We start from the raw sequence: 18,823 nt of genomic DNA, 5'->3' as shown, positions 1-18,823 counted from the left end.
TCTTCTTTCCCTAGGATAGCAGCCACCCGGGAGAAGTGACCCGGGTGCCCGGCTAGGGCAACGGCCCCGCCCCACGGGCCGGGATCATGAAAGGCCTCGGTGACAACCGCCCCCGCCACCTTTCTGACAGCTTGGACCCTCCACATGAGCCCCTGTTCGCAGGGCCCGACCGCAACCCCTACCTGCTTTCGCCCGCGGAGGCCTTCAGCCGCGAGGCCCGCTTCCCCGGGCAGAACACCCTACCTGGGGATGGTCTCTTCCCGCTCAACAACCAGCTGCCGCCGCCCAGCAGCACCTTCCCCCGCATCCACTACAACTCCCACTTCGAGGTGCCAGAGGAGAGCCCGTTCCCCAGCCATGCCCAGGCCACCAAGATCAACCGGCTGCCTGCCAACCTCCTGGACCAGTTTGAGAAGCAGCTGCCCATCCACCGCGATGGCTTCAGCACCCTCCAGTTCCCTCGCGGCGAGGCCAAGGCCCGTGGTGAAAGCCCTGGCCGCATCCGCCACCTGGTCCACTCTGTCCAGAGGCTCTTCTTTACTAAGGCACCCTCACTGGAGGGCACAGCAGGCAAGGTTGGTGGCAATGGCAGCAAGAAAGGTGGCATGGAGGACGGCAAGGGCCGGAGGGCCAAAAGCAAGGAGCGGGCCAAGGCTGGGGAACCCAAAAGGCGCAGCCGCTCCAACATCTCAGGCTGGTGGAGTTCTGATGACAACTTGGACGGAGAGGGTGGTGCCTTCCGCAGCAGCGGCCCAGCCTCCGGGCTGATGACGCTGGGCCGCCAGCCTGAGCGCACCCAGCCACGCTACTTCATGCATGCCTACAACACCATCAGCGGGCATATGCTCAAGGCCGCCAAGAGCAACACTACCGAGCTGACCGCCCCGCCACCCCCGCCAGCACCCCCCGCCACCTGCCCCAGCCTTGGGGTGGGCACTGACACCAACTATGTCAAACGGGGCTCCTGGTCCACTCTGACCCTCAGCCACGCCCACGAGGTCTGCCAGAAGACCTCAGCCACCTTGGATAAGAGCCTACTAAAGTCCAAGTCGTGCCACCAGGGTCTAGCCTACCACTACCTGCAGGTGGGTGTCTGCCAGGGGTGGGGTGGGATGAGGGCTGGGGACAGGGGCAGCACTAGTTTTGAGGCCTGTCTGTACTGCAGATTCACTTGGGAAGTTGCTTCATTCTGAGCCTCTGTTTGCTGTGCTATGAAATGGGCTGCTGGTGGTACCTGCTAAAAGAGGACTCCTCCACTGATCATGCCCTCAGCAGCCCAGCCCCTAAAAGGGACTAAAATATGTCTCTGCCCTTCAGAAGACAGATCGAGAAACTGTGCGCCCCATCCCCCTCATACCTGCGGCCTACCACTTCCATCAGACTGGCAGCTGCTTGAGGACAAGGACTACATCTGATGTAGCCATGTGTCCCAGGGTCGGGCATGGAGGAAGTGCTCAGGAAATGTGGGAGGGGGTAGATGGACAAATGGACAGTCCATGAACACCCTCCTGACAATCAGGATGCTGGGAGAAGAGAACACAAGAAGAGTGGAGCGGGAGGGGCAGGCAGCACGGAGGGCTGGCAGCCCAGGGGACCCAACTCAGCCGTGGGGAGGCTTCCTTCTTTCCCATGCTAATGGCTATTGAGGCACTAGTGTGCCAAGGCCACACAGCTGGGAAGTGGCACGTGGCTCAGGGACAGTACACAGTCCCAGGCTCTCAAGGGCAGGGCAAGCGGCTGTGAGCTGCTGGCAGAGGGTGAGGGTGCAAAGCCATGCCCATTGCTGTGTATGGAAGTTTCAGGAAGCAAACTGCAGATGGAAGGGGCTGCCTCTGTAGGTAGTGAGTACCTCATCCAGGGGGTGTGCAAGCAGAGACCTGGTCAGCCCTGGGGATGTCACATTAAATGCATTTTGACTGAGATGAACTTCAAGGTTTGACAAAGTCCTGAGTTCTTGTCATTCTGTGTAATGCTCCGGAGACACACACTGGGGGGAGAGATTTTTTTTTTTCATAGAAGGAAAATGGAATCTAGGCAGCTTTTAAAATGTATTTAGGGCTTTTGTGACTTTCAGTCTGCTTCCTTAGTTTAGACATTAGGGAGCATGGTGTGTGATCTGGCTCCCTCTCAAAACAGTGTGGTCAAGGCTGATCAGGCAAAAATGCCTCCCTATAACTCCACAAGAGGGCCCTGATGGTCCTGGGGCTTGTGCTGCCTGCTTGGGTGACAGCAAGCAGGTGGTTAGAAATAGGGTCTGAGCAGGAATGCATTAGTCAGCTTTCTATTGCTATGATAAAATACCTGAGAGCAACCAACTCAAAAAAGAAAACATATATTTTGGCTCATGGTTTCCAAAGTTTCAGTCCGTGGTCATTTGACTCTTGTTTCTGGGCCTGTGGTGAGGCAGAGCATCATGGCAGGAGCATGTGGTAATGCCAAACCAGGAAGCAAAAAGAGGGAGGAGAAAGGGGCCAGGGACAAAGTACACCCTTCAAGGGCGCATCCCCAGTGATTCGCTTCCTCCAACTAGACCCCATCTCCCAACAGTCCATTAAATTATGAATCCACCGTGGATTAATCCATTAAGGAGGTCAGAGTCCTCATGATCCATGACCTCCAAAGGGGGACAGTTAAAATCCAAACCATAACAGATGCATGAGGCCCCATTCCTTGTGGGTAGTAGGGATGGACTAGCTAGGGTTTGGGGAGGTAGATTCTGCAGGTTCTGGTGACTGGGGGGATTATGAGAAGGCTGAGGAGCCTCTGGGGTGGGGTAGTCCCAGGTGGGACCCTGTCATGGCACTAAGGGCATAAAGAAGGCTGTGGTGCCTGTGTGGGCATGCCATCGGGGAGAGCGCATTTGCGCCATGACAGAGGGTGTGTTTGCTGTGTACCTTGGAACTTGTGGTCTGGCAGTCTGTGGTGAGCGTCAGCCCTGGGGGTGGCAGCTGTGTGCTGCAGGAGGACACGGTGAGGAGGTGCGCATTGAGAGGTGCGTTGAGTACAGTGTAGGAGTGTGCGGTGTGAAGTGCGCCTGCTCTCTGTGTTGTTGGGTACAGTGAAGGGTTGCACGGGATGAAGGGCTGCTGGTGTGGGTCACTGAGGAGTGTGTGGTGAGCCAGGGGCACTTGCTGAGGAGCTTGGTGGGGAGGGTTGCTATCAGTGTGTGTTGAGATATGTGGACACAACAAAGCCTGTCCGCTCTGTGCTTGGGCTCAGAGTGAAACCCCCAGCTCCGAGCCCTGCAGCGTGGAAGCGCCGAGATGTGCATATCAATCCCTCTGTGCGTGCATAGTAGTATAAGGGACAGCAGGGTAGACTGTGTGCTCTGCCCAGAGCAGCTAGCAGCGCCTGACCTTGCAAGGGCAGGGGAGGTCCCTCAGCTGGTTACCTCCACCACAATCTCTGGAGGCCAGGGCTACCCTCAAGCTTTGACCTCACTTGCCTCCATCTTGGCCCTTTCCTGTGGTGCAGCCCCTGAGGCTCAGATGGTAAACAGCCCTTTTTCCAGCTTGCCATATGGCTGCCGCTTCCCGGCCAACCTTCCTGTTCTCCATACCTCAGCTTCCCCATCTGGGAGACAAAGAATGTTAGTTGACTGGATCCCCACCCCCATGCTGACGTTCCAGGGACCTCTGACCCCCATTCTAGGGTCAGGCTGTGCTTTTGGGTCTGGAGTCCTCTCTCTGCTGGTGACTGCCCTCCCTCAGGTCTGGTGTTGTCATCTGTGTAGTGGGATCATAAGCCGTCCCCCGGGATGACACAAGTGAATTGACCACGTGAAATGATGGGAGGCAGTGTCTGCCACTGAGATCCCAGGGCCTGGGGGTAGTTTTTCTGGGACAAACCCAGTTTGGGATCCATAGAGGGGCAGGGCCTTGTTCAAGGCCACGCAGTAAAGCTGTGACAGAAGCGGTTCTCGAACCCAGGAATCCCTCTGGGCCCAGGGCTCTGTTCTGATGGCTGTGGCTTCAACGACAGTAAAGCAAGCATAGAAGACCCAACTCCCCTAGGTGGGGAATGATCCTTCGTGACCCATTTTCCAGGTGAAGAGCTGGAGACCAGGCTGTCCCCCGCACTCCCTCTGAGACCTAACCCCTGGATATCCCCAGGTGCCCGGCGGCGGTGGAGAGTGGAGCACCGCGCTGCTATCCCCGCGCGAGGCTGATGCCACCGCCGAGGGGCCCATCCCGTGCCGGCGCATGCGCAGCGGCAGCTACATCAAGGCCATGGGTGACGAGGACAGCGACGAGTCTGGCGGCAGTCCCAAGCCCTCACCCAAGACCGCAGCGCGGCGCCAGAGCTACCTGAGGGCCACGCAGCAGTCGCTGGGAGAGCAGAGCAACCCCCGCAGGTGACCGTGCAGCCCCGCCCCCGGGGCCCCGCCCACGGGCGAGCCCTGTCCTCTCGTGAGTCCTGCGCCCTGAAAGGACCACCCTCGTAGCGGAGCCCCGCCCACATGCTAGCCCCGCCCCTTCAGGTGAGCCCCTCCTGCCTGCGAGCTCTCACCCCGGGAAGGCCTCTCAGCAGGTACCGACACGCCCCTAGGGGAGCCTCTCACAGGTACGCCCCGCCCCTGGGAGCCTCGCCTCCCTCTCCCTGGCCACTCCAGGAGAGCCAGCCCCACAGATGAATCCTGCCCCTCCACCTCAGCTCCAGGCGAAATGCTCCATAAGATCCACACGCTTAGGCTGGCCCTGCACCCATCTGATAAGTTGTCCCGGAAGATCCCCACCATGAACCATCCATGAGTCCCACCCACAGTTAAGCCCTGACCGCAGGTGAGCCTCATCCTTTGGTAAACCCCGCCCATAATGAGAACCTCGCTGGGATGACCAGTCCAGGTAAACTCCGCCACCCGGAGCCACATCCCCAGGTAAGTTCCACCCCACAGGGGATCTGCCCCAGGGGATCCTTTCTTCAAGTTGGGCACCCCTGCCCTTCCTTAGTGAGTCCATCACATGTACCAGCTGCCCAGAGAAGGACCGATTCCTGTGGTGGGCTCCAGAATTGGGGAGGGGAGTGAACCCAGAGTCTCTCAGAGACAGCCAGCCTCTGCCTGTCCCAACACCCTGCCTGGAATTCCAGTCCTGGAGCTCCATCCTGTTGCTTTGAGATGTGGGAGAATTAGAGGAAACAAGCTTATTCTGGTCTTCAACTCCTGAAGCCTGAACCAAGGCTTCTTGGAGGAGGTAGCCAGGAAAGCTGGGAGACGGTGAGTCAGGAAGTGGGCAGTGTACTCAGAGCAGCCAGGAATCTGGTTGACTGGGGCAGAAAGCAGGAAATGGTCTCCGGACTGGAATTCAAGACTTCACGGGCCAGCCCGGTTGCAGCCATCTCTGAGCCTCCGTTTTCCAGTGTTTAAGTGAGGGGGCTGAGCAGAATGACCCCTGAGACCCTTTCTAGTCCTGAGAACCTGCAATTCTCTGAGTGACCAGTAAACATTAAGGTGGAAGAGGCGGGCAGGACCAGTGCACAGGTCTTGAGTAAGAGGGAACAAGTAACAGTAATGTCTGCTATAGCTTAGCTTTTGCCATGCAGGTCACTGGGCCTACCCCAGCGCACTGTAATCCAGATCTCACCACAGCTGGCAGGCAGTGTCCTCCCCTGACGTAAGCAAGGGCAGTGACTCACCCAGGTTCACTCAGTGGAGAAGCTGGATTCCAGTCCAAGTCCTCTGTGTCCATAGTCATTTGGAAGCTTGGATGTTCTGCTTGTAGAGTAAGTGTTGGGAAGGGCCCGGGTCAGGCAGATGTGAAAAAGGCTGAGAGCTGGAGCCATAGGGGTAAGTGATGAGTGCTCTGGGACCTAGTAGAAGCCACCAGAATATCACAGCGAACTAGGTCCTTCAGGCAGGCCCAGTCAAAGGTCAAGACTGTGGGCTTTGACACACCTCCTCTGTCCAGTCTCTGGAGTTGCCCTGAGTTCTCAGGGGGAAGAAGAGGAGTGGTGGAATTGAGCCAGACTGAGCTGGCTGGGCTGAGCAGAGCCTTCCTCCCTTAAAAGTCAAATACAAGCTTGTGCTGCCACCTCGTGGCTACAGCAGGTATGACAGGGGAAGGACATCTGCTCACTACAAATAACAGACAACGTCCCCCAAAGCTAGGATCTCCCACCTTGCTCATCATTCTCCATCTTCCCAGGCTGGCAGTGACTTCCATTTTTTCCTCAGTCACTGAATGATCTTGGCCAGTCTTTTACCCTCTGGGCCTCAGTTTCCCAAGCTGAACAATGGGTGGACTGACCCTCTGTCCTCCCCCACCCCTTGCCCAGGAGTCTGGACCGCCTGGATTCAGTGGACATGTTGCTGCCTTCCAAGTGTCCAAGCTGGGAAGAGGACTACAACCCCATCAGTGACAGCCTCAATGACTCCAGCTGCATCAGTCAGGTGAGGTGGCTGGAAGTTCAGTGGGCTTGGGAGAGCCCCAACTCCTGCCCAGGAGGACAGTCGTCCAGGCCCAGCCCTGCCCAGTGGTCCCCAGATGTCTACACTGTGCTTCTGTTTGGTCTTTGTTCCTGAAGCCACCTTCGTATGTCTCTCTCTGCTCCACTGACTGTCCTGTGGCCACGAGCATCGTCACAGGGTCTGATACACACGGTCCTGGGCTGAGAATTCAAGAGAGGACACCTAGCACTGCTGCCAGTAGGGGCGCTGGGTCTTATCAGCTCCTACTGGGTTCAGAGCCATGAGGACAGAAAACTGGAGGCTTGGGTTCAAGTCCCATTTTTGTCACTGATTGTAGGAACCCAGGTCAAGTCCCCCTGGCTCCCTGTGCCTGTTTCTTGATTTAGGTGGGAGGATTGTAATCCCTATTTCAGAGTGCTGTGAGGAATGAATAGGATGATAAACTTAGTATGCTCAGCAAAGCGTAGCTATCTTTATGATTGTTATTATCATCTTGCTATGTGACCTTGGGCAAGTTACTTCTCAACACTGTGCCCACCTGCTCAGTGGGAAGCTGGACATCCAGGACCCAGCCAGCTCTGCCACTAGCTGTGTAAGCACACTGCTGCACTTTCCACTTACCCACAGCACTCTCAGCCACCCCAAAGGTGGCCTTTTATCCATATTCCCATTGCTCAGATGAGGAAACTGAGGTTCAGAGAGGTGAGGTCAAATATAGGAGGAGGGAATGCTGAGCAGGGATCCAGCCCCTTCCATGTGCAGAGTACTTTACTGCAAAGGGTGACAGGCAAGGCTTGAGGACTCCTCCACACAGTGGACAGGGAATGAGGCCCAGAGAGGGCAGACACGTGTGGGCAACAGCACAGGCGGCCTCCTCTCTGGGAAGGAACAGGCCTCGGCCCCACCGTGTACAGGTCCGTAACCAGGGCCAGGGGACCTCTTAGAAGGCTTGGGTGTCAGGCATGCAGCTCAGTGGTAGAGCGCTTGCCTAGTATGCCCTAGCACCACAAAAACAAAAGGGAGGAAGGAATGAGAGAAAGGCAGGCTTGGGGACCCCAACTCCCCGCCACTCCATTATTCTTGGCCTGGCCAAACCCTTCCCCCAACTCTCCAGACACCCAGGAGTCTGACCTCAGACATGGGAAGGAGTAAAACACCACAGCCCATCGGACCCTGTGTCACCTTCATCCAGGCCCCAGCAAGTCCCTCCTGCATGACTGTCCTGGCCTCCAGGACTGACTCTTCCAAGTGCTCTTAACCTCCAGGAGTGGCTCCAAAGCCTCCCAGAGCTCCCATGTCACCCCAAGCGAAAGCCACAGTCATCCCTTGGAGCTGAGAGGCCCCGGAAGACCCAGGCCCTGCCTCCCTCTCAGGCCCTGACCCTCACGCTCCAGCCACGCTGGCCTCCTTTCTGCTCCTCGCACACCAGGGCCACACCTCCTCCTGCCCAGGTCAGGAGGCCAGGTCACTGTTCTCTCTCCAGGGAGTGCACTGCCCTCAGAATCTTTGCACATCTGACCCTCAGATTAAATGACACCTCCTCAGGAGGCCTCCCTGGATCACACAGTATCGTCCCCATCCCCATGCTGTTTCTGGGCCCTGCCGGAGCCTGTCAGTACTAGGATTATATTAGTTTATTTACTTAAGGTCAGGTCAGTTCTCCATAAAACTGGTATCTTCCAGCTGGCGGAACCATGTTGCCCTGTCCCCCAGTGATGTCCCTAGCACCTTCAACATGCTCAGTAGGTATTGGCTGAACAAACATGTCCCTCCCCGACTCTCCCATATCACGTTCTACCCTTCCTTGGCCTTCCGTTTCTCTGAGCCCCTCTGTTTTTCTCTGTCATCTCTCCCTCCTTCACATTTTCCTGCAACTCTCTCAAGTGTGCATCCATCTCCATATGTCTCTCTGTCTCTCCCACACACACCCATCTCCGGCCCCCGCCTGTCCCCAGCACCTGGAACACCTTTGCTCTTTGACTACACAGAAAGTCTCATGGAATCGGCCAGGCTGCGGACCCAGGCAGATCTCACCCACCAGTCCTTGCCCAACCCTGGTTCTCTCCTAGTCCAGGGTCCTCTGATTCCTCCCCTCACCAAGCCCTCACCCCCAGAAGGTTTAACCACCTGAGACTTTCCAGCTTGGGGAAGAGAGTTCTGAGAGCCATCCCTAATCTGCATATCCAGGTGGGCTGCCTTCTCAGGAGGAGAAGCAGTAGAGTATCCATGTACCCAGAGGCTAGACCAAGAAAAGGACTTATAAACAGCAGAAGTCCTCAGCAATGCCCAGCCCCAGGAGTGAGCCTCCCATCCCTGGAGGCAGCCAAGTGATATCTCCGAGCAGCTGGGCCCCAGCCAGTCTGGAGAGGAGGTTAGATCAGCCAACCTCAACTTCCCTGGCATCTAAGCCTCCAACCCCCAGCCCTGGCCCTCCCATAACCCTCACCCTCTCTTTCCTGCAGATTTTTGGACAGGCCTCCCTGATCCCCCAGTTGTTTGGCCATGAGCAACAGGTCAGTATGTTTGCCATTCCCATGCACCCCAATCCAAAGCCCAGGGCTAGGCGTAAAGAGGCCTGCATCTGAGTGGGCCTAGCACCCAGTCTGGGCAGAACCATTCCAGGAAAGTGCCCTCCAATGCAGATGGAGTTGAGACTCACATGGGTATAATGACCCTCCACTCCCCACCCGCTGATTCACTCCTCTGCCTTGGGTTCCTCTTCATAAAAAAGGGAATGAGTGAGGTTCTATGGGATAAGAAATCATTCCAGGACAACAGAAGTATTCCCTAACAGTCCTCTGGCTCCCTCCCACCCTCCCCTCCTCCCACTAAGCCTGAGGCAGGCCTGGGGAGACTCTTCTGTTTGGATAGATAGGTCAGGGACTGGGGCTGCCAGTTCTCCACCTCCAGATTCCCTGACTATCCTCTTTTCCAGAGCTCCAGCAGGACCTTTAAGAATTTGGGGTTTTGAAGTGAATGCAGAAACTTTTCAACTTTATAAAAGTTGGCAGGGGAGCTGGGGATATAGCTCAGTTGGTAGAGCACTTGCCTCACATGCACTAAGGCCCTGGGTTCAATCCCCAGCACCACAAAAAGCAAACAAACAACAGTTGGCAGAGGTATCGCCAGTCATGGCCCTGTCTGGCTGTCTGGAGGGTCCCCCCCATGAACACTCATCCCCCTGGAAGAGGTCCCTTTTCCCTCCCAACCCCAAGTCCAGAAAGTGGAGCAGAAAAATTGCTCTGAGCTCAACTCTTCATTGTAGCCAGGAGCAGACAAGGGACTTGTCCAAGGTCACATATCACACAGAGCAAAGCCAGAACCAGACCATCTCCTGATTCCTGCTCTAGATGCCTACATGTCCCTCCCCACCATGTCATAGGAACGATGTGTTCCTTTTGAGCACATTATTCCAGAGGGTCTTCAGGGAGCCCACAGTGGACCAGGTGACCTCTTCATCCCCTAACTGCAATAGGTTTGTGGTAAGAATGCGATGTGTTAACACATAAAGCCCCTAGGACAGTGCCCTGCACGCACAGGCCAACACTAACTGGCCTCCCTTCCCCCACCCCAGCTTGGGAGCTTTTTTGGTTTTATTTTGTTTTCTTTTGTACAGGGGATTGAGCCCACGAGCACTTAACCACTGAGTCCCAGCCCCAGCCTTTTTTTGTATTTTAAGAGGCAGGGTCTCGGGCTGGGGCTGCGGCTCAGTGGCAGAATGCTTAACTAGAGGCAGTGGGTTCGATCCTCAGCACCACATAAAGACAAACAAATAAAATAAAGACATGCTGTCCATCTACAACTACAAAAAAATTTAAAAAGAGACAGGGTCTCACTGAGTTGCTTCAGGCCTCACCAAGTTGCTGAGGCTGGGTTTGAACTCACAATCCTCCTGCCTCAGCATCCCAAGTTTCTGGGATTACAGGCATGCACCACCGCACCCAGTGCTTGGGTGCGTCTTAACCAACATTTGTAAATCCTTGCACACAGCCCATGTAGCTGCCTGTGTTTATAGGTACAGGTGGTCAGGTAGTTACTCTCCTGGACTCTGTTCTAAGCATGAGTTAGCTCATTTGATCTTGACACTGTGAAATTGAAACTGTAATTAACCCCATTTTATACATGAAAATTGAGGCAAAGGGTGATTAAGTGACTTGCCTGTATTTCAATTGCAAGAAAACAATGGACCCAGGATTGAAACCCTGGCAGTCTGGTTCCAGAGCTGTGCTGTTATGGTGCAATCCCAAAGCAAGGCCTCCTTGCCCTTGGCATTCACAAGGGTCTCTCAAAATACCTCAGTTTGCAACTCTGGAGAATAAACACAGTTGCTTTAATACCCCCTCCAAGTGAATTTTCCATGCCACATGGTCTATGTTTGATCATCTCTGTCCGGTGGAAATGTCTGAAATGATGGAAAATGTTCTACAATCCATGCTTGTCTAAGGTAGCCACTGGCCACTAGTCACACGGGGCTTCCAAGCAAATGAGACAAACATTGCTAGTATGACTATGGAACGTTATATAATTCTAAATAAATTAAACCTAAGTAGCCACACATGGCTAGTGACCACCATATTGGACAGCACAAATTTAGACCTTTGCAAATACCTTCCAAATTGGATGAAGATCCATTTAGTTGTTTTACCTGATGCACAAACAGACAAGTGTCCAGACAGTTCTGTTACATGCAGATAAGGAGGGACTGACCCAGAGCACACAATGATGGCCTGAGGTCACACAGCTACCCAGCAGATTCATCGCCTAGATCCACCCTTTCCTCCACATATGTGCTAAGTTAGCTGGGACCCTCTCCTCCTGGAGCCCTGGTCTCCTCTCAGGGCCTCCACCTAGTGTTTAGGGTTAGCTAGCTGACTCCCCAGCTTATACTGTGGTCCTCATTTACCAACATATCCTGAGACACTGATCAGAAAACCATTCCAGAACCCTGAGAGAGTGCATGTATAAGAGTCCACCATGTTCATGCCCCCAGCCTCAGATTTGCTATGATCATCTGTGGAGAAAATGGAACCATCTGATGAGGTTGAACTAGATGTGAGATGGCAAATAGTATACCCACCATCATTCTCAATACTGTCCATGGCAGACATCACTAATCAATCCTCAGTGCTACCACCCTCATTCAACTCACCAGGCTATTGCATCAGCTTCATTTCTGGCCTCTGCCTCCATTCCAGAAACAATCCGCAGCATCCATTCTGTATACTGGGGCTAGATTAACCTTCCCTAAACATATATTTAGAGTGTTGCTTCTACCCCATTCTCACTGGTGCCCCTGAAAAATGTCTCCCCTTCACTGCCCCTTAGTTTCATTTGATTTTGCTTTCGGCATTTTTTTTTCTTGTAAAATGAATGAATTGGACCACAAGATGGTAAATATTCAGCACACCTACTGCCGATCCCATGCCAATATTGAAGGTAGACATCACTAATTTATTAAAGGCTTCTTTCACCCTGAATTGATGTAACTTTAAAACAGCTGACCAATATGGACATACTAGTAAGCTATAATCTAGTTAACATCCTGCAATATACCAACTTTCTCCTCACTGTAGAAATGGGGAAATTGAGGCCTAAAGAGGTGAGAGGGTCTGTTTATTTCTTAAGAGCTCCATCTGCCCATCTTATGCCCTGAATGAGGTGGGAGGAGGGGTGGCTGGGGTCCAGCCCTGCAACTGAGCGACCACCAAGCATCCCTTACCCCATCATGAGCAAAGCTGGCCCCTGATGCCTGCCTTTGCCTGGACAGGTACGGGAGGCAGAACTGAGTGACCAGTATGAGGCAGCCTGCGAGTCAGCCTGCAGCGAAGCAGAGTCTGCAGCGGCGGAGGCTCTAGACTTGCCTCTGCCCAGCTACTTCCGCTCCCGCAGCCACAGCTACCTGCGGGCCATCCAGGCAGGCTGCTCGCAGGAGGAAGACAGTGTCTCCCTTCAGTCCCTCTCCCCGCCGCCCAGCACGGGCAGCCTCAGCAACAGTCGCACACTTCCAAGTGAGTATGGTGATGATGGGGGAGAGGCTGTATTTTGTTTTCAAGAGGACCCCAGGAACCACACCTGGTGGGCCAGCCTGGGGGATTGCCTGGGAGGAAGCCATAGTGGGCTGGCCGCCACTGGAAGGATGGATGGGAGAAAAAGCAGAAGGCCTTGCGCTGTACTTCCCACAGATTGCAAACTGGAGCTCAAAAGAGGGGCAGAAGCAGAATGGGGTTGGGGCCAGGGGGTGGGGCCAGGGGGCGGGGCCAGGGCTCCTGGGATCCTTTGTGGCTTCATGGTTCAGAGCAGCCACCTGCTGGTAAGCAGGACTCACTGAAGTGGACCTACCTGTTGGGATTAATTAAGGAGGCAAATTTCTAGGGAGAGTAGGACCTGCAGAGAGGACAGATCTGTGTGGAGCCTTCTCATAGGAAGTTTCAGGTTTCTCTCACACAATCAGGGATAACCCACTCTTCCTGATTCTTGTTCTGACTCCTCTGAAGATAACCCACGTGTGATCAGAGGAAGAAGGAACACTATGTGACTGAGCAAGCCATGCAATAATAGAAAAGTCAAGACCAAGGAAAAAACAGCAACATTTTCTGATTTAGTAGCGAGAGATCTGAGCTTATTCTAGGTAGTTAGTTCTGCTCCCTGAGCCTTAGTTTCTCCATCTATAAATTGAGGATATTAAACCAGGCCCCAGAGAGCTCTTGGGGAGCTGAAGACTACAGAAAGCTCGTTGTCGCACTCCTATCATGTAGGAGACAGGAGGCTCTAGCTAAACCCTCTGTGTAGGCGTGTGACAGTAGTAGCCCCTGTTACTGGTTCTCAGACTTCATTCCGAGCTTCCTAACAACTGAGGACAACTGGGATTAGTTGTCGTAGAAGAGATGACCATTTCGAGGGCCGTTAGTGTTTGATGTCACTGAAAGAACTTGAACCCCACAGATATTCTACACACAGGGAACCAACTTAGTGATTAAATGACCTGATCTCTATAGGGGCAGAGCAAGAAACAACTTGCCCTGACTGGTCTTCCTGCCCTGCCCTTGGGTGATACCTGGAGCAAATCCCTGAGCTCTTCTGATCACTTTTAGAACTTAAGGATCAGTCTCATTTTCAGATGTTAGAGTCCAGTCTGATCCAACTTTACAACTTCAGCTTTGTCCATCTCAAATGCCAGGCACCTGTGGCTAGGGCCAGTCATGGGCTGGGCAGCCCTCAGTGGAGAGCTAAGTGGTGGTCAATGTCTTCTCTCTGCCTTGTTCACCATTGTCTGTTGCTGGTTCCTCCAGGTGGGAAGGGAAGGAAAGACAGGGCAGGTGTTGTGTGGCACTGGGACTCTGACACATGGCCTGAAGGGCCTTCCTAGGGGCTTCTTTCCTTCACTTCACTCCTTCTTGTTCTCCCTCAGATTCTCTCTCTGGTGGAACCCCACCTCCCCACTCAGCTTTTTTATTTTTATTTATTATTTATTTATTTATTTTTATTTTTTCCTTGGTAGTGGGGATTGAACCCAGGGGCACTTTACTACTGAGCTGCATCCCCAGCCCTTTTTATTTTGAGATAGGAGTTGTTCAGGGTCTCATTAAGTGGTTGAGGCTGGCTTTGAACTTGGAATCTTCTGCCTCAGCCCCCTGAGTCACTGGGCTTACAGGCGTGTGCCACCGTGCCTGGCTCCATTCAGCTTTTTTGCTAGGGAACCTGGCCTGCTAGCCAGGCATGTGGGGCAGAATCCTCTGACAACAACTCCAGTCCCACTTTCTCCCTCCATGATCACTTACCATGAAAAATGAGGACCTTGGCCTTATGGAACTTTGAAAGTATGGACTGGTCTCCTATAGCCTTCCTTCTAGACCTGCTAGCATGGGTAGCCCTACCAGCCTTTCCACTTTAGAGGTTTCCAAGCCAGAGTTGAGACCATGGTTCTAAGGCCTCCAAATCCAAGGAAGCCCTGTCGGCTCTCCAAGCACTCTGCTGCAGTCCCAAGGGAGCCTTTGGTAGAAGATCACATTCCCCCCATTCTCACATACCTGAGAGGTTCTCTAAACATAACGTGGGCCCGAAAGGACATATAGCATTGCCCGAAATTCTGTGAAAACAAACCTTCACTCACCAGTTCCCTCCAACCCCAATGACTCATGAATGGACTGGAGATACACGATAGGCTACGTGTCCCACAACTGTTTAGGTCCCTCCCTCCGTCAGCTCTTGCCTCAATAATGCTGCATAACAATCACAAAGTCAGTATAATTCAATGACATTTATTTCTTGCTCACAAGTTTGTCAGGACAGCTCTGTTCCACATGTCTTTCATTCTCCTCCTGGGACCCGAGTCCAGCTGGGATCAGTGGCCTAGCCAGGGCGTATTCTTCTAGTGGTGGTAGAAGGCAAGAAAGCAAGCCTAACCAGCTGCACAAGAATACTCAAGGCCCTAACTTGTGTAACATCTGCTAACATCCTATTGCTAAAGCGAGTCATGTGACTGAGCTCAAAGTCAAGGAATGAAGTACCCTCTCACCCTTGTGTCAGAAACTGTACGTGGCAAAGGATGCAGATGCGGAGAGGGGTAAAGAACCAGGATCAATAATTCAATCTTCTATAGTCCACTCTCTTGGCCACATTTATTCACATCCTCTAACACAGAAAACACTTATCAGAAAACCCCCAAAAGTTTCATCCAGTCATGGCATCAAGACCTCATGATCTGTGTCAGGTCCAAATGTGGCTCCTCTCCATCAATTGACCTATCATCTAAAAAACCAAGTCATTGCCCTGTAGCCAGGCCACATGCACAGCATACTTTGGTAAACAGGGACAGGTTAACTACAGTGGACACTCCTGTCTATCGTTCCATGTCATTCTGGACAAATTGTTAGGCAAATACTCTGGGATAGGGAATACTCCTAGAATATCTCCTGTAATGGAGAATATGCCCTTTGGGCAGCTGAACACCTTCTGTAGCCTGTTTCCTACCCGAAGATGGGGAGCTAAATGTTTTTTCACATCTTGAGCAATCTCAGTTCCTTTAACCAAAGGTGACCAGTGTTACCCATGCACCTACCTCAAACACGGTGGGTTTTCTTTCTTTTATTTATTTTTTCTTTTTACAAAGTCATTCTTCTTTTTTAATATAAGTTTATTTTATTTATTTTTTTATGTGGTGCTAAGGATGGAACCCAGTGCCTCACATGTGCTAGGCAAGCGCTCTACCACTGAGCCACAACCCCAGTCCAGGCTATGGGTTTTCCATGAATTTGATTTCACATAACTCCATGTGCCAAAGTCACACCCACAGTTAGGTTTGAATCATGCCCATCCCTCTTAACTTAATTTTGCCTACTTTAGGTACAGCAGGCTTCTGCAAGACCATTCCCTTAAACTTTCTGGGTGCTCTTATGACCAGCTGAGAATATCTATTAGATGGTACCTGGAGAGTGTTAATAAAAGGTGTTATAACCACACCCTGAATTTGGTCTGGTCCCCATTCTGTATCTTAACTGATTATGACCATGGTTTGATCTTTGTCCCCAGGCTGTATCTTAATTTAAGAATGATTTACTGGCTGGAGAAACTGGAGTTAACAGACTTATTTTCCAGCTCAGCAAGTTCCAGGCTTTCTCTATTTACTCTAAATACTCTCTACAGATTAGCTCTTTCTTTTGTGAGTTCCTCTTTCTTGTGCTTATCAAAAGCAGCTAAAAGGAGTCAGCTCTTGCTTTCAACATTTTGCCTGGAAACTATCTTTCCCAAATCTATCTGTTCTCCTCAAATTACTGTAGATGACAGTTTCACCAAGAGTTTGACCTGCACATAATTTGGAAGATCTTTTTTCAAGCCCCTTATAACAGTTCACTCACTGTTTACTCACCACTTGGTCCTGGAGCTAATGCAACATATTTTCAGTTTTTATTGCTTTCACACTTCACTTTGGGTACCAATTTGTATCAGTCAACTGTTATCACAGTGATGCTGTGTAACAAGCATGTGATTTCAATGGCACACAATAATAAGTATTTGTTCTCATTCGTGAGTTTGCTGGTCAGCTGTTTCTGCTCTATGGGTCCTACATCTTGGGACCAAAGGGTACTCTGGAATCAGTGGCTTAGCCAGGGCATGTTCTTCCCATGGTGATGGCAGAAGTATCCAAGGCAACCTCATTGTGCAAGCACATTTCAAGTTTCTCTCTGATCCAGTTGATCAAAGTAAGTTACATGAGTCTAAAACCAAAATCCAGTGAAATATATTCCACTCTCGATGGGAGCAACTGTGGTAACATAACAAACAGCGTGTCCACAAACAGGAGCTGAGAATGAGGCCAATAATCCAATCAATCACAGCACCCCCAGCACATCCCATATGGATGATATAGCTCTGGGCATTAAATACAGAAATGTGGGAGTTCTCCATTTGGGGGCTTTAGCCCAAATCAAGGTGGTTAAGAAGGTATCATGTAGCAATTTCTCACACCTACCCAGACACATGTGCCCATGTGGACCTACTTATAGACCTACCTCAAGTCTTGTACTCCTAGACCTGTATGTGGCAGATGTAAACCATGAGGTAAACATGTGTAAAAACAGATGTAAAAACATGTACATACTGATATTCTTCTGTGTACACATATATACCTAACAGCAACATACGCCTGCACACACACTCGTGTACACGTGTCTCCTTCAAGGTCCATACCCCCTCCAAACCTTGAGGAAAGCGTACCTTTGGTGTACACTGGAACCACCCCAAAATTCACCCTCCCAGGTTTCCCCTCCACACTCACCACAGGCCACTGCATACTTGGTCTTCTTTCCTCTACCCTTTGTTCCACTTATGATCACAGTTGTGAACTCACCTACCTCACAGGGAAAACCAAAGCCCTCACATTTTCAACTCTGTGACTGGAACTGCAGTTGCGTACTGAGTTAAGAAAGGGTGCTCCTTCTCCAGGCACTTCACAGCCACCTGCTGAGGAGGGGTCATGATGTACACTTTCTGTTACAATAGATCCTTTACTTCCATCTGCCAGGAATTCATCATCACAATTCTATAACTGGATCATGTCTACACTGTGGACAGCACACCCCCATACGTGGCATCCTTAATCATATAAAATTCATACAACCATACACGGCAGTCCTACCCAAATCCCCTCCCTCCACAAGGCAACACCAGCACACAGGCCCACCCTCACTCAGCCTCAGTCTCCCTGCAGGGGTCATCCCTGCTCAGAAGGCCCCCCTCCTCGGTGCACATGAGTAAGTTACATGAGTCCTGTATCTGTCTCCAAGGGGTCATCCCTCAGCCCACCACCACCACCACACACACAGGGCTCTTCTGAGCCCCACACTGCGGAGTGGCATGAAAGCCCTTTGTCTCTCTCACGTGAGCACATATGTACGCAGACCAGACTCGGGCAGGTGGGGAGACGTGAGTGAGCACTGGTTACTGAGGCAGTGAGAGCCTGACAGAATGTGAGCGCCCACCCACCCACAAAGAGCTGGCCAGCTTCCCAACTGCCAGTGCTGCCACTGCCACCCTCCCTCCCCCTTTCTGACCCAGATTCCACATTCCAGAAATAGTTCTGGCAGGTGACTGGCAGGCGGGCAGCTCCAGCTGGGACAATGGGGGGAGGCAGCAGCTCAGCTGCTGTCTGCCCCTCCCCAGCCAGAGGACCACCTGGAGTGGTCCAGGTGCTGTAACCTACAGTTTACCCCTGATCCTGCCTCTCCTCTCTCTAGGCCTCTGGCAGAGAAAGAACAGAGAAGAGCCTCCCTCCCACTCCTCTGCTTATTCTGCCATCTTCCTTCCCCACCCCTTCCCCTCCCCCTCCAGCTTTGCCTTCTGTCTCCCCCTAGGCCCTGTTTCTCTCCCCAACTCCTCTCTTTCCAGCCCCCACCCTCTCTCTCTTCCCTCTCAGTTTCTGGCCCTCCCCATCCTCCTTTCTCTGTCTCTCCCACTCCCTCTGAATCACACTGGAGGCTGAAACATTACCCAGCAACCCCCCACAAGGATGATGGTGGAGGGCTGCTGAATGGCACCCCTGTGCCTGCTAATAGCATCCTCTGCACCTGCATATGTGCACACTTGTGCACACACGTGAACACACGCATATACACAGGTGCACACACTTGGGGTCACTCCCTGGCCATAGGAGACTTGAAGCTGAGCTAAGATAGGTTCCTGGCCCAGCAAACACACTTGTTCCCTGCTCAGGAGCCCCAAGTCCTAGATTCAGCTCTGCTCTGCCACTCTGAGTAGGTACATACCCTTCCCTGACCCTCACATTGGCCATTTGTGTTTAAGTTTGGGGACCTGTCACCAAGTCACAGGCTGCTCTGCCCTTCCTTTCTCCCATTCCCCAGAACTCTCCTGGCTTCTCTGACTCACTCCCTCCCCGCCACACACACACACTGATATACACTC

General features: G+C 52.4%; 1 protein-coding gene across 6 annotated transcripts in view; it reads left to right on the top strand.

The window, feature by feature from the left end:
* Dlgap4 (DLG associated protein 4) overlaps window positions 1-18,823 on the top strand; it is a 175,764-nt gene that overhangs the window by 100,027 nt on the left and 56,914 nt on the right. For 4 of the 6 annotated variants that reach the window (XM_047538756.1, XM_047538759.1, XM_047538758.1 and 1 more), the window contains 5 exons: window positions 15-1,085; window positions 4,113-4,354; window positions 6,274-6,388; window positions 8,869-8,919; window positions 12,174-12,414. In XM_047538756.1, coding sequence (XP_047394712.1) covers window positions 87-1,085; window positions 4,113-4,354; window positions 6,274-6,388; window positions 8,869-8,919; window positions 12,174-12,414 — 1,648 coding nt within the window. In that variant the 5' untranslated portion in view covers window positions 15-86. Of the gene's footprint in view, window positions 1-14; window positions 1,086-4,112; window positions 4,355-4,860; window positions 4,877-6,273; window positions 6,389-8,868; window positions 8,920-12,173; window positions 12,415-18,823 lie in introns of those variants that run through there. The other 2 variants (XM_047538760.1, XM_047538762.1) reach the window with 2 other exon arrangements.

Source organism: Sciurus carolinensis, chromosome 2, assembly GCF_902686445.1.
Source record: "Sciurus carolinensis chromosome 2, mSciCar1.2, whole genome shotgun sequence".
In the NCBI taxonomy this organism is placed as follows: Eukaryota; Metazoa; Chordata; class Mammalia; order Rodentia; family Sciuridae; genus Sciurus; species Sciurus carolinensis.
Note: the sequence above shows the minus strand (reverse complement) of the source record. Positions and strands in the feature narration are given on the sequence as shown.